At 43.8% G+C, this 12,664-nt stretch overlaps 1 protein-coding gene across 1 annotated transcript in view; it reads right to left on the reverse strand.

Moving 5' to 3' along the window:
* Positions 1–2,725: 2,725 nt before the first annotated feature.
* The window catches only part of ARHGEF5 (Rho guanine nucleotide exchange factor 5), a gene marked incomplete at both ends in the record, with an annotated part of 46,480 nt that continues 36,541 nt past the window's right edge, over positions 2,726–12,664 (reverse strand). The window contains 13 exons of the mRNA XM_082310177.1: positions 2,726–2,880; positions 3,162–3,266; positions 3,602–3,672; positions 4,082–4,243; positions 4,922–5,076; positions 5,390–5,479; positions 6,552–6,626; positions 7,537–7,666; positions 9,068–9,220; positions 10,126–10,286; positions 11,204–11,466; positions 11,785–11,849; positions 12,223–12,304. Of these exons, the coding sequence (XP_082166303.1) occupies positions 2,726–2,880; positions 3,162–3,266; positions 3,602–3,672; positions 4,082–4,243; positions 4,922–5,076; positions 5,390–5,479; positions 6,552–6,626; positions 7,537–7,666; positions 9,068–9,220; positions 10,126–10,286; positions 11,204–11,466; positions 11,785–11,849; positions 12,223–12,304 (1,667 nt within the window). The remainder of the gene's footprint in view (positions 2,881–3,161; positions 3,267–3,601; positions 3,673–4,081; positions 4,244–4,921; positions 5,077–5,389; positions 5,480–6,551; positions 6,627–7,536; positions 7,667–9,067; positions 9,221–10,125; positions 10,287–11,203; positions 11,467–11,784; positions 11,850–12,222; positions 12,305–12,664) is intronic.

Here is a 12,664-nt window from a genome sequence, read left to right on the forward strand (position 1 = left end):
GCCTCCTGAATGTGCAGCTGTAAGTGATATTGTACTACTTTGATTAAGTTTGTACAAACCAGAGAGATGTTAATCAGTTTCAGAAAGCATGAAGCAATTCAGTGCAGGTTTGTTTATGGATTTTGGTGGCAGGATGGTGCTGGGGCTAAAAATTTAACTAAATAGTGAGAAGTTGAGGCCTATCTGAAATGTAAGAAATCAAAGTAAACCAGGGTATAAACACTTATTCTCAGAAGCATAAGCTGACCTTTAAACGTTCCTAAACATACAGCCTTTATTTCCTGTTGTCAGGTTTTTGTACCTGTGACAGGGAGAAGTTAACCTTTGATCCAACTAGTTAAACAGTATAGAAGTCCTGTCAGTCACAACAACAGTGGCCTTGACGTTTCCTATCTCAACAACAATTTTAACAGGAACATACGGAATTTAACATAGAAACCACCTTGGGAGACTCTAATGAACAATACGCCTGCTTGGTTTTGAGAGCAGAAGTTGGAAGAGTAAAGAATTCTTGACTTTTAAAATGTTTAACAAGATGATTTCTGATTTAGAATGGCAATATCTATAGCCTGCCTCCTCATGATACAAGTAGCGAAGGTGACGCAGATACGGGATGCCTCAGACCGCCTGCGTAAGACGACTTTATGTGGGCATGTACTGAATTGATCCCGTGGCAGTGTTCTGTATCCTGGTTGAGACATTGGTGATCCTGATGGCTTAGGTATTGCATAAATTCATGACAGCCTGGGACAGCTGTCCCAGGTATTTTGGATCTCTGAACATTCATGGGTCTTGTTGAGGATTAATACTCTTCTTATGCCACTTATTTTAGTTTGAGGTAGAGCTTTGCTTTTGTTCTTAGCTAGGGACCAGCTTCAGTTCTTCTAGGGAAAAAAAAGTGTAGGCAGATTACAGTCTGGACCATAGATTAAAAGACAATCGAATAATTGCATACTGTCTTACTGGTATAGCGGACTGGACTCCCATCTTCTGTAGGTCATCCCTTTAGTTTATCTTGATATACTGATGACTGACATCACTAGGGAACCTGCAGCAGCAGCCGCTTCAGGGCTGGTGATAACGCTCTGAAGAATCTTAAGGTATAGCTGGTAAAGCAAGCTTTCTGCACTGCCTCTGCTAAGTATAGCTATTCGTACTTAATATTAATTTAGAAAGGAGAGTTATTATTATTTTTCCATATATATTCAGTAAATATTGAATGACTTATATTTGAGATGACAACCTAAGTAACAAGGAAAGCAGAAAGTTGTTTATTTTAACTGGAGAAGTGCATGAGTTTATTAGGACTAAAAGCAACTTTTCTTTTTTTTAATCCAGCTAAAATTATTGATATAAATAGGCTGTAATAAGCTATACTAAATACAACATAAATGGGAACTAAAGGCAGAATGTTACAGAGACAGAAAGCTGGAGATATGAAGATAACTAATTCTTCAAATATATTAAATGCAAGAAGGCTACACGTTGCATTCTTTGGTGTATTGATTCTTATACTTGATCTTGCATTGACTGAACGCAAACACTTTAACACAGAAACAGTATTTTACAGTTGAAGGCATGTCCTCAAATAGACAGGTTCTGCACAAAAGCAGGACTGCATGTAAACTGGACTTAAAACCAGAGAGTTCTAAAAAAGAACAAAGTCCCTGGTACATATTTTGACTTTATCTACAGTGGCTAAATACCTCAGTGTTTTCTGTAAGTGTGCAAAATGGTGCATGCAATACCACGTCAGCTATCAGATTAAGAGCAGCAGGAAAGTGCCACTTCATTGCATATGCCTAGTCATGGTTGCTTTGTACAGGGTATGTACCAACACATGATAAAAATCTTTGTCAAAAGTCACTGTTCTACTTTGAGTGGGAGGCAGAGTAAAAAAGGGTCATTTCAGATGGCTTACTGGGACACTTGTTCAGAAGAGAGGTGACCTTTGTGAAGCAGATTCTTCAGCTTGATACCTCTTAAGGTGGGGGAAGTCATCACAGTGGCTTCTGAAAACTTTGCTTAACTCAAGTGGATATTCTAATGCTGTCAAGGACTCTTAACAGTATGCTGAGACAGAGTTAAATTTAGGTACAATGAAATATTTGCCTATCTAAAAAACAGTAGACTTGCACGATCAAATAGATAAATTGTTCTAAGTGGAAATTACACTATGGAGATCAATACCATCAAGATATCAAGAGGATATTTAAATGGAAAACTCTCCTCAATTAAATTGTGCTTTGCACTTAGCACCTTCCTTCTCAGGAACTCAAAACTCTTAGTATGCTAATACTAGTGAATTTAGCCTCACAACATCCAGTGAGGTAGGTAAGTTTACCCCCATTTCACAGATGGGAAAACTGAGGCAGAATTCTGAAGTGACTCACCCAAGGTCCTGCAACTTGTCAGTGGCAAAACCAGGAATATATTTTCAGAAGTCCAGATCCCAGACCTCTGTCCGATTAAAGTCCCTCCCTACTACCACAAAGCAAGCAATACATGCAGCTTTTTTTCCTCCTACTGCTGCCGTAGTCCTCGTGACACAGAGGAAGTGAATGATTTTTCCTGATTGAATTCCCGCTTTCTTTGGCAAAAAGCACCTGGTTCAGTCAAAGTGCTGTATTATGCTCTTCACAGAGGTGTTTCTTCTGAGGCACAATAGAAAAAAGATGGATTCCCCATGGCAGGGAGACTGTACAGGTCCAACCAAAGTAGAGTCTTATTTCTTGCAGAAGACCTGCTGCTTGGCATTCTTCACACGTTGTTCCTCCTTCAGGTTCTTCTGCCGCGCATGCTTGCTGGAGATGTGTTCCACGTGTTCTGAGGGGAACCAGCCTCTTTCCCGGTCTGAAAGTTTTACCCCTTCCATCCATCCTGCGGTGTGGGGAAAAGCACAACATGAGGCAAAATAGTAAAGAATTTTTTCATTCTTCCCAAAAAGCCCCCTCCAACAAGGCCCTAAGATCAAAGAAGAAGATCCCCTTTCAGCTTCCACATAAAGTGTCTTAATGAAGATGAAGAGTCTCTTCATCCTCTCAATCCAACGATCAGGAATGAGAAGCTTCGTCCGAAGCCTGATTGTGTTGTTAAAGCTTTGCACTACTAGAGTAACCTCCTACCCATTATTTAAGACAGCCATTGTTCACTCTGCTCACCATCATTGCTGTACTGCATAACCATGATGATATCTGCTTTTTCCAATGCCAGCTCATCATTTTCCCGAGCCTTGTAAGTCTTTATGCATTGAACCTGTGGTGCATCTAAAGGGGAGAAAAGATCATAATGGTATGCTAGAAAGCAACAGTAAATCTGTGTGCATCATCCCCAGAGGAAGCAGGGGATAAAGGACTGCCCAAACACTAAAGAGCAGAGAACTGGAAGGGAGACTACAGGTCTTCTACCTAATATGAGGAGTAAAAATAGGTAAAATAACTGGCAGAACCTGCCACTGAGGGAAAGCCCATGAATATCTTCTTTGTTTACAAAAAGGCAAGTATTCTGCCTTGGAGTCATTTCTGGGATGTTCCACCTCACAGTGACTCCAACTCCTCTGAGCCAGACCATCCCCATTGCTGTAGTAGCAGAGCAGTCTCACCAGGGCACTCCAGGAGGTCCAGTTCTCCTCGTGGAGGAGCCAAAGCAGAGATCCACCTCAGCTTCTCACTGCTGGAAAAGATCACCAGATAGGCATCAGGATTCAATGTGAGGGATAGCAGTCTGATGATGGGAATGGGGGTGTGTGTGTACAGGTTTGCTCGCAGGAGGGGTCAGGAAGCAGGTGATTAGGGGAAGCAGAGAAAGGGGAAGTGGAGAAAGGGGATGGGAAAAGGCAAAACGATTTCTGGAGGCTGATGGTATGACATAACGTGGTTGTATTGTAGGAGCAGCTATGATGAGAGAGGAGCAAGGTGATTCATTAGGGGCTTGTTATGGGAAGAGGATGTTTTTCAAGTCCTCTGTTCAGCAGCTGCATTTGATATGTCAGGATTTGGGTAGCTGAGGGACAACCATCAGGCTCCTAGGAGGTGTCTCGCTATGGTAACGGGATATAGTGAGGGTAACCTTGAGCTCTTACTGTGTCTCTGTACGAAACAAAAACTCCACTCTCTTTCCCTGGTAATTCTGAAGTAGAAAGAGACGGAAAACATTTTTGTTTGTTCCATGCAGTTTCATCTCGCACTTCTCCCCACGCACATCCGAGAAAGCGGCATGATCAAACACAACAAAACGTCCACCCCTGCAGGTGAAGAGGAGGAACAAAACAAGTTGTGAATGAGGGTTACAAAGTGAGTCCATGTCGTTTTCTGATGTCAGGAAAGCAAAAAGCTTTTAACGAGTCTTTATCTGCTTCAGGCACCTTAGGCTTTGTTCTTGCTAGAAGTCTCAGAAGGCCAGAGAAGAGAAAGGGGACATAATGAAAAGAGTAGAAACACTAAGCTCTGTCCTGTCAAAATTTTATTTGATAGCTTACAGCTTAAAAACAAAAATACACCCCTCCTCCCAAAACCCCAACACAACCAGCCAACAATTCTCTTAGTTTCTTGACAAACCAGTGATTTGCACATTCACTCATCTTCATAGTGTCCTTTAGGAAGAAATTATTTACCAAGTAAAACTAGAATAAATGGCTACTATTAAAGTGTTTCACATTATAGGGATGGAGAGGCAGAATAGAAGTGTTGCACTAGGGACCAGAAGATATCTTGTTACATTATCATATGTTGTAATTAAGAGTTGGGACTATCAGATTCCACGTACTTGCATGATACTCACATAATGTAGGGTTAGGAGAGTGACTTGACAAATGCTGCCACTTGCTGGCAGGCAGAGGGAAAGGACTCTTTCACCAAAGCACAGACCCAGAAAGAGACAGGTATTTTAGAAGGGGCAGCAAGAATTGTGTTGAAGCACTCACTCCTTCGGCCGAGACAGGAGCAGGCAGTCATTGAAAAGATGTAGGTAGATGGGACGGGTGGTGACTTTCCATTTTGGACTCAGGGTGTTGAAGTCCAGTGCTGTCAACTCACCACACTTCACAAGTCGCCTCGACTGTGAGACGAGTGGGAATATCTGCAAGACAGAAATGAACATTTATGTCAAGTATGTACAAGGAAATCAGTATCCATGAGTTTTGGATTTGCATTTTTGCCTTTTTCTAGAGGAAGTGTGCTTTCATCTCTCCAACTGGACAGAAGTAAGTCAGCTGAAGGCTGACACGAACAATTAGGCAAGGGAAGCGCTGATGAAGAGCTGACCTGTTACGATATTCTGGTTCAACAGTTCTGTACACATTGGAGAGGAAAACAAAAAGTAAGCACAAGTGACTTTGTGAGGAAAGAGAAAATACTTGCTAAAGCAAGGCGCAGGGAATAGACAAGCTCACCTTGCACTCAAATTCAATCTTCTGGCTGAGGTAGATCAGCTCTTCAGTGCTCTTCATGCGCTGGACATTTTCATTACAATCCTTGATGAGCTGCAGAGGAAAACAGACGATCAGTGAGGTGGGAGCAGAACTGCCTGGTGGGATCAGTACTACTCCCAGGAGCCCCTCAAGAGTCACTGTAAGTGACAATCCCTTGGGCATCCTCCTGCAAAAAAAGTATTTTTCCAGGTAAGCAAACTAAACTTCTCCATACCTACAGTGATCATCCTTCTTTCTTAAGAAAGGTATTCTTTAGATGAAGTCTCTGTGCTAAGTATTGTTTTAACTTTGGGATACTCGGAATAATTTGTTACTGGTGAGGATCAATGACAAGGGCCCTCGACAAAGGTGAACATCAATAAAAAGGACAGGGCCACTTAGGTGCCCTGCAGATATATGATGCAGCATGGCTGCACAGAATCACAGAATATCCTGAGTTGGAAGGGACCCACGAGGATCATTGAGTCCAACTCCTGACTCCACACAGGGCAACCTAAAAGTTAAACCATATATCTAAGAGTGTTGTCCGAACACTTCTTGAACACCGTCAGGCTTGGGGCCATGACCGCTTTTCTGGGGAGCTTGTTCCAGTGCTTGACCACTGTCTCAGTGAAGAACTTTTTCCTAATATCCAATCTGAACTTCCCCTGAGCAGCTTTAAACCATTCCCTTGCATCCTATCACCGGCCACCAGACTGACAAGCACCACCCTCTCCGCTTCCCCTCATGAGGAAGTTGTAGACAGCAGTGAGGTCACCTCTCCATTTCCTCTCCTGTAAGATGAGCAAACCTAGTATCCTTAGCTGCTCCTCATAAATCACACCCTCTAGTCCTTTCACCATATTCATTGCCATCCTTTGGACACATTCTCATATTTTTACATCCTTCTTATACTGTGGAGCCCAAAACTGCACACAGTACCTGAGGTGAGGCCACGCCAATGCTGAGTATAGTGGGACAATTGGTTCTTTCAACCGGTTAGCTATGCTGCGCTTATTGCACCCCAGGATACAGTCATCCCTTTTGGCTGCCAGGGCACATGGTTGACTCACATTGAGCTTACCACCAACCCAAACCCCCAGATCCCTTTCTGCAGGGCTGCAGAATGGGTTGACGGCCTTACCGTTTCAAGTGCATCATAGGCCTGTGTTGCTTGCACTTCCTCCTCAGACCCCGGACGAGTTCTCTTCAGGATATTCTGTGTGAGAGAAGATGTTTTTCATAATGCAGACAAGGAAAACTGGACATATGTATCTGGGAGGGGTAGGGAAACAAGAAGACACCAAGATGCCAGCCTGAAGGGAGACTAAAGCAGTAGTAGGTGATGAGATGTGGAGATAACAAGACCAGAAATTTGAGATGCAGAATGGCACTGATGAGCTACATTGAACAGGGCATCCCTGACACATTAACTATCATGTACAAGTTACGTGACATAGGAAGCAACCACTAATCCAAACACAAACAGCCTTATGTACAGAATTGTTCTTTGCCTGATACTCTTTTTCTCCTGTTCAAAAAAGGCTCAAATAATCAAAAACAAGAATTTCATAGAAAGAGCTCAAAATTAATTCATTAGGGACTTGCTGGTTCCCTGTCTGGAAGGTTTCTATCGGTCAACGTTGCAGGCAAAGAGTAGAGACAGGCTGCCTTCCAGAGGGCAGCCAAGGAACCCTTACTTTATTTTCTTAGCAGGAAGCCAGAAAAGTTCAATAAAATGTAAATCAACACGTTCTGATAAGACTCCATAAATTATTTATTGGAGTACAACTGAAGTAGTGTTGCAACAAAGTCCTAACCAGTATACAAACTGCACTGCCTCACAGAGGCTATGATATCCAATTCATGGTGCTGGTCTAATGCACAGCAGGCATTTGCACAATGACAAACGGGGTTGTTTTTTTTTTTTTTACAAAGGCATATTCACAATATATGCAACAGAGTGGCTTTAGAGCATCTTGCCAAACTTGTCACAGATGCAACACAAAGGGGTGCATGCAGTCCTTCCACCCAGTGCTTGGAGCTAGCTCATATTTATATGACTTTCAGACTCAAAGAAGGGTCTGCTTGCGAGAAACTGTAAGAAGGCAGAGAATCAACACAGTTACCTGTAGGAGGAGTTTGAGTCGAGTGATGCGCTGGAAAGGGAGGATGAGGAAGGATTTAAGTGAGAGGCGCTGGCATACTGGATCACTTTCCAGTCTCTCCAGGACTTGCTGGAACCCTGCATTTCCGTTTCTGTGGGAGTGGTAAAGAAAGAAGACATCCTGGCATCAGAGCAAATAAATAGTCTTCCTAATATCAGATTTCAGGGAGTGTTGGAGTACGCTCAACAGTCAGATTTTGTCCCTGGGGCAAGAGATATCAAGAAACTGCACCACTGCTGAGGAAGAGCAAGTATGGGTTTCTAACAGCTACAGAAGGACAACAGTACAGCTGTCATTACATCTTTCCTCTTTCTGCCACAGCCCTCTGGAATAAAAGTGAGAAGTAATATCTACATTTCGATTCCCCCCTATCAGTAGGGCACCTTTCACAGAGACAGCGGTGGTTTGTATTCTTTCCTTCCACTGCATGGTCGAGCTCCAGGACCTGTGGCCAGGGTCTGGAAAAAGCTGCCTCCCCTCTCTTGCTACTCCTGAGAGGAGCTGCCTTCCCCCCTAATGTCTCTCTTACCCTCTTAGACACAGCCACTTCCATCCGGTTTTCCCACATTGGGCAGTAGCAGATAGAAGGCTAATGGTATGAGAGTAGCACTGGCCACCAGAATAGCCAGTCCCATATCCTTGAAGAGATGGGGAAGAAGGTTGTAGGCCCAGCAGATGTTGCCCTAGACAATATCCTGGAGGTCCTTTCTGTGTGGAACTAAGGAAGGATTGATACCCTTCCCCCTGAAGGGAATCAATTGCAAGACTAGATCTCTGCCAGTCAGCAGCACCCAGAGACGGTGCCTGAATAGCCTGTTGGAAACAGTGTCTTCTCCTGGCATCGCTGTAGCTTCACTAGAACTGGGTTGTTACGAAGGGAAGCAGCGCAGAAGCAGCAAGGAAACCTTCCTCAGGACTGGGCCTGTGCCTAAGCAATGCTTGCTTGTGCCACTGGGAACCAAAAAGGAGAGCAAGAGATGTTCCACTCCACCACCCAGAGCAAGAGAGACCGACAGCGTTCTCTGGCCCCAGTATTTTCAATCCATTTTAAAGACTCCTGGATAGACAGTTTAAGCTTACTGACAGCAGCCATTTTTTTCTTAATTACAGCATCACAGAATGGTTAAGGTTGGAAGTTTCACTTGAAATTATTACTTTCCGGTTTTTAGTAGTTTGAAAACCACAGACTGAAAACCACTATCCAGGACAGTCATTTTTGCTCTCTTCAGTAGAGAGTAGACAGAGAGAATAGCCTGCAATAGAATCAGTTATTAATTATTCTTTCCCTTTCCAATGTTATGGGAGGGGAGCCTGGAGTAGGTCTGTCCTGTCACAAATGCCATTGAATCGAAGAAGGTTCTTCTGGGGGTGTAGTGTGAGTGTTGGCCAAAAGCCTGTACCTGCTGCATTCCCCGTTGTTTGAAAGAGTGAATATTCAAGGTGCAGCAAGCAAGTAAGGGGTGAGAAGGGTGCAACAAATGAAAAAACTTACAGTAACCGCTGGAAGGTTTGCTCCTGATACGTCTGGTTTGTTACATATGGTAGATACACCCTGCGGAACTCGGGGGCATGTTTCAGAGCCACATCGCACACATGGAAGGTGAACATGTCCTCCTCAAATTTCTCCTCCAAGTCAAAGAGGAAACTGCAGCACATGGTTGCGGTGCCATAAAAGGAGAGGGAAATACCAGTGTCATTTAGTAAAGCAGGAACGTCCTCAGTCCTTTAAAATCCTGACAGCCCACATATAAGCACAAGACAGCTCTTTACTTCTAGAGGGAGCGTACTGCCTGTACAATGACAATTTGGGGCTAGATGTCAGCAAGGAAGAAGCGGAGGCAAAAGACCTCTGTTCTTGAGAGGGCATGGTCAGGAAACAACTGAAAATTAAGGCATCACCAGAATAATCCCACTAGTAGACAGGGAAAAGGTAGCTGCAAACCTTACTAGCTTAGCGATATATGTAGCCAAGCCTTCCAGGAGAAAAGCAGAACAGAATCCTACAGCATACAGGATTCCTTGCATGCGGGGTCATGTCTACATTTTATGACTTATGCTCAATTGATTCACATTAGGTTCTGTGAAGTGATGGCTGTAACTTACTTTTTTTTTTTCCCCTTTTTTTCTTTTTTTCTTTTTTTTTTTGGGGGGGTGAGGCTCATGCAGCTGCTTCTTTTGTCTTGTATTTGGCAGGAGCTGCATTTAGTTTGGGCTGAGGTCTAGTTAGTTGTTTAGTTGTAGTTGAAGCCAATAGGGCATGGCTACAGTAGCATTTTGAACATTTTGATCTCCTGCAATGAGCTCTATGCACACTTGCACCATAATATCTGGGACTTAACACCAAGATTTACATTGCCCCATCACCTAAAAAGGCCAATGTTCCTTTCAGGGCAGTGTTGGTATACAATCACAAAGTGCTACCTGTGTGTATCTACCTCGAAAGTCAGTGAAGGCGCAGAACAGGAGTGAGAGATGTAATTGATGGAAATGATGGGCTGTGTCTGTGCGTCACGGAGGGTGTTAGTTCTGGAAGCAACGGTCATATCTCACCTGGCGCTGACATCGCGTACATCATTAAGGCGGGAGAAAAGCCACTGACGCTCTTGATTGGTGAGCATTGCCTGGAGCTCTGCTGATCGCTGGAAGTGATCCACTGCCACATTTAAACTGCGCAGGTATGAAGCCTCAGACATTATCAACTCAAACTTGGCCTTGAGAGATGAAATAAAGGAGCGCAGCATCAGTAGACTATGCAAATCTGTGAGGAATCTTACAGAGAGGAGACGAGCAAAGCAAGAAAACCTCCCAGTACATAATATAAGTAGTGCATAATTATAGAAGAGAGGCTTTAGGAATGAAGGGCAAGCATGTCATTATATATAGTCTTTCTTTCTTGAGAAGACAGACTTGTGGTATGACTTAAAAGAAAAATAGCTACCTGCTTTCATTTTACTTTTTATTCCCCCCCAACTCCACTTTCACTAGGTTCCCTGTTTTACATGCTCCCATAAATTTTCCAGCATCCCCATCACCCATGTTTTTCTCCTTCATCATGTTTCCCATGCTGTTGTTTTCGCCTCTTTCTCCGGGTCCTCCCATCCACTTCTCAGTTCCTCTCATTTTCCTTACCCAGTTTCTCTGTGTACCATTTTGCTGAACCCATACGTAGTCCTGTTTCCTCTCAGCCCTGCAGCTCACACAGGTCAATTTGGTAAACTCACACTCTACCACAGGAACTACAATTCACTGTGGTTTTATTAGCATCTCTCATAAGCTTATGTGTGGGAGAATGCTGGAAGTCATCTACTTCTCTTTTGCACTGAACATGCTCAAAATTCCTTGTTTTCTCTCGTTCCAATTTCCCCATGTCTGTTTTCATGAAGTTACTGATATGGTCCAGAGTCCGTCCTTCAGTGCTCCTTTTCTCTGCAATTTTGAACTTCAGCACTGTACTACTTCATAAGCACTGGTCCCACATCCCCATACTGCTTACATGGCTAGAAGTGACCTCTGCATTCAACCACCTGCATTGCCGCATCAGAATTTCTGCTCTCCACTTTAACCACCCTTCTGGGGACTCTTTCTTGACTACAGACCACCCATCCACCTTGTTACATCTGTCCATTACCTCTTGCAGCTTCTGCTCATCACGGGACATATTGAGTAGCATTCTGCTGCCCCGTATCATGGGGATGTCCTGCCAGAGGGACGCATTAGATGAGACTGACAGACGTTGCAAATATGAGTCCTGGGGAGACAGCACTTTCCTCCGTAGCCTTGGGGAGCTTGGGAAACTCGGCTCTATATCCTCTGTGAAAGAATCCACTCTCTTCTGGCTTTGAATAGCCTTGTTCAGAACCACATCACTGTACTCCTGATACAGCAGTCTTGCTGTGAAGAGAGACATATACATTTATACTTTCTATAGCAACTATTCACCCTCTGCTTCAACCTGGAGAGAACTCTGTTACTGTCTCAGATTAGGATAACAGAATACATTAGCCCACATGTGCCTGCTATAAGCAAAGCTCACCAGATGCCCGAGTATACTGCAGGACTCTGGTTTCACTGCCTCCACCGAACACCACTCTCTAGCGCTCCCTCCTTGCTACCATGTGGCAGGAGCCCCTCTCCTTTGTGCTCACTGCAAGGGTGAGAGATGATGGAGGAGAGGGGTCTGCCACAGCACTTCAGGCAGAAGGTACTTACAGGAGTTGATCAGTTTGGAGTGCCGGCGTTTGAAGTTCTCCATTGCGTCTGCAGGTTTCTTCTCTCTTGTCAGGGAATAAGGATTTGGAAACAAAGAGTGAATGAAGAGCACAGCACCAGAGATGGCTTATCCAAATCTTGTAACAGATCTGTCACAGCAAGGACCTCTCTTTCCAAAAAGCTCAAGCTCCACATGCCTTACTTAACAAAGAACAAAGTTTGGCTTAATGGAAACACTGTCCTAAAGGGACAGAAATACTTCTGTTGCAATGGGGTCCTCTCCCAGAGGGCACAGACTGAAACACAGGCCTAAGTCATTTTATTATAGTTTACTACTCCTTATCACCATCTTTGGTCCTTCAGGAACAATGGAGAGCATCAAGTGGCTGTGCTACACAGGGATGGGGGCAAATTCGAAGGGACCTTTGAGAGACTTACCGCAATATAACTGTTTCTGAACTGACTGGTGGTTCCCTGTGTGCCTTGTGAGCTTCTTCTTCTGAAGGAACAGAAGGAATTTCTGCATATAAGACAATTAGAAAGTATGAGTCCGTTTTTAGAGCTAAGCTACAATCCAAATGATACAGATACCACTTACCTATACCGCACCTAAGTGGTAGTCTTGGGTTCGAGTACAGGTGCTCTCCTGACCTTTATTTCTGGGTCAGAAACATTCTAGTTTTAATAATCCTTGACATTACTTAGACTTTACATCTGTTACTTAGCCACATTTGCTTTCCATACAAAGAAAAAAGGCTGACACTTTCAGTGACGACAGTAATTCTAAGAGCTTCCCTCTCCAGTTGCCCAAAGACACTGCCTGTGGGCCCTATTTGATACTGCCTTTCCCCTTTCAGCAGCTTGGGCCAGGCATCGGAAG

This window comes from Platalea leucorodia, assembly GCF_965183815.1.
Source record: "Platalea leucorodia genome assembly, chromosome: 4".
NCBI classification, from domain to species: Eukaryota; Metazoa; Chordata; class Aves; order Pelecaniformes; family Threskiornithidae; genus Platalea; species Platalea leucorodia.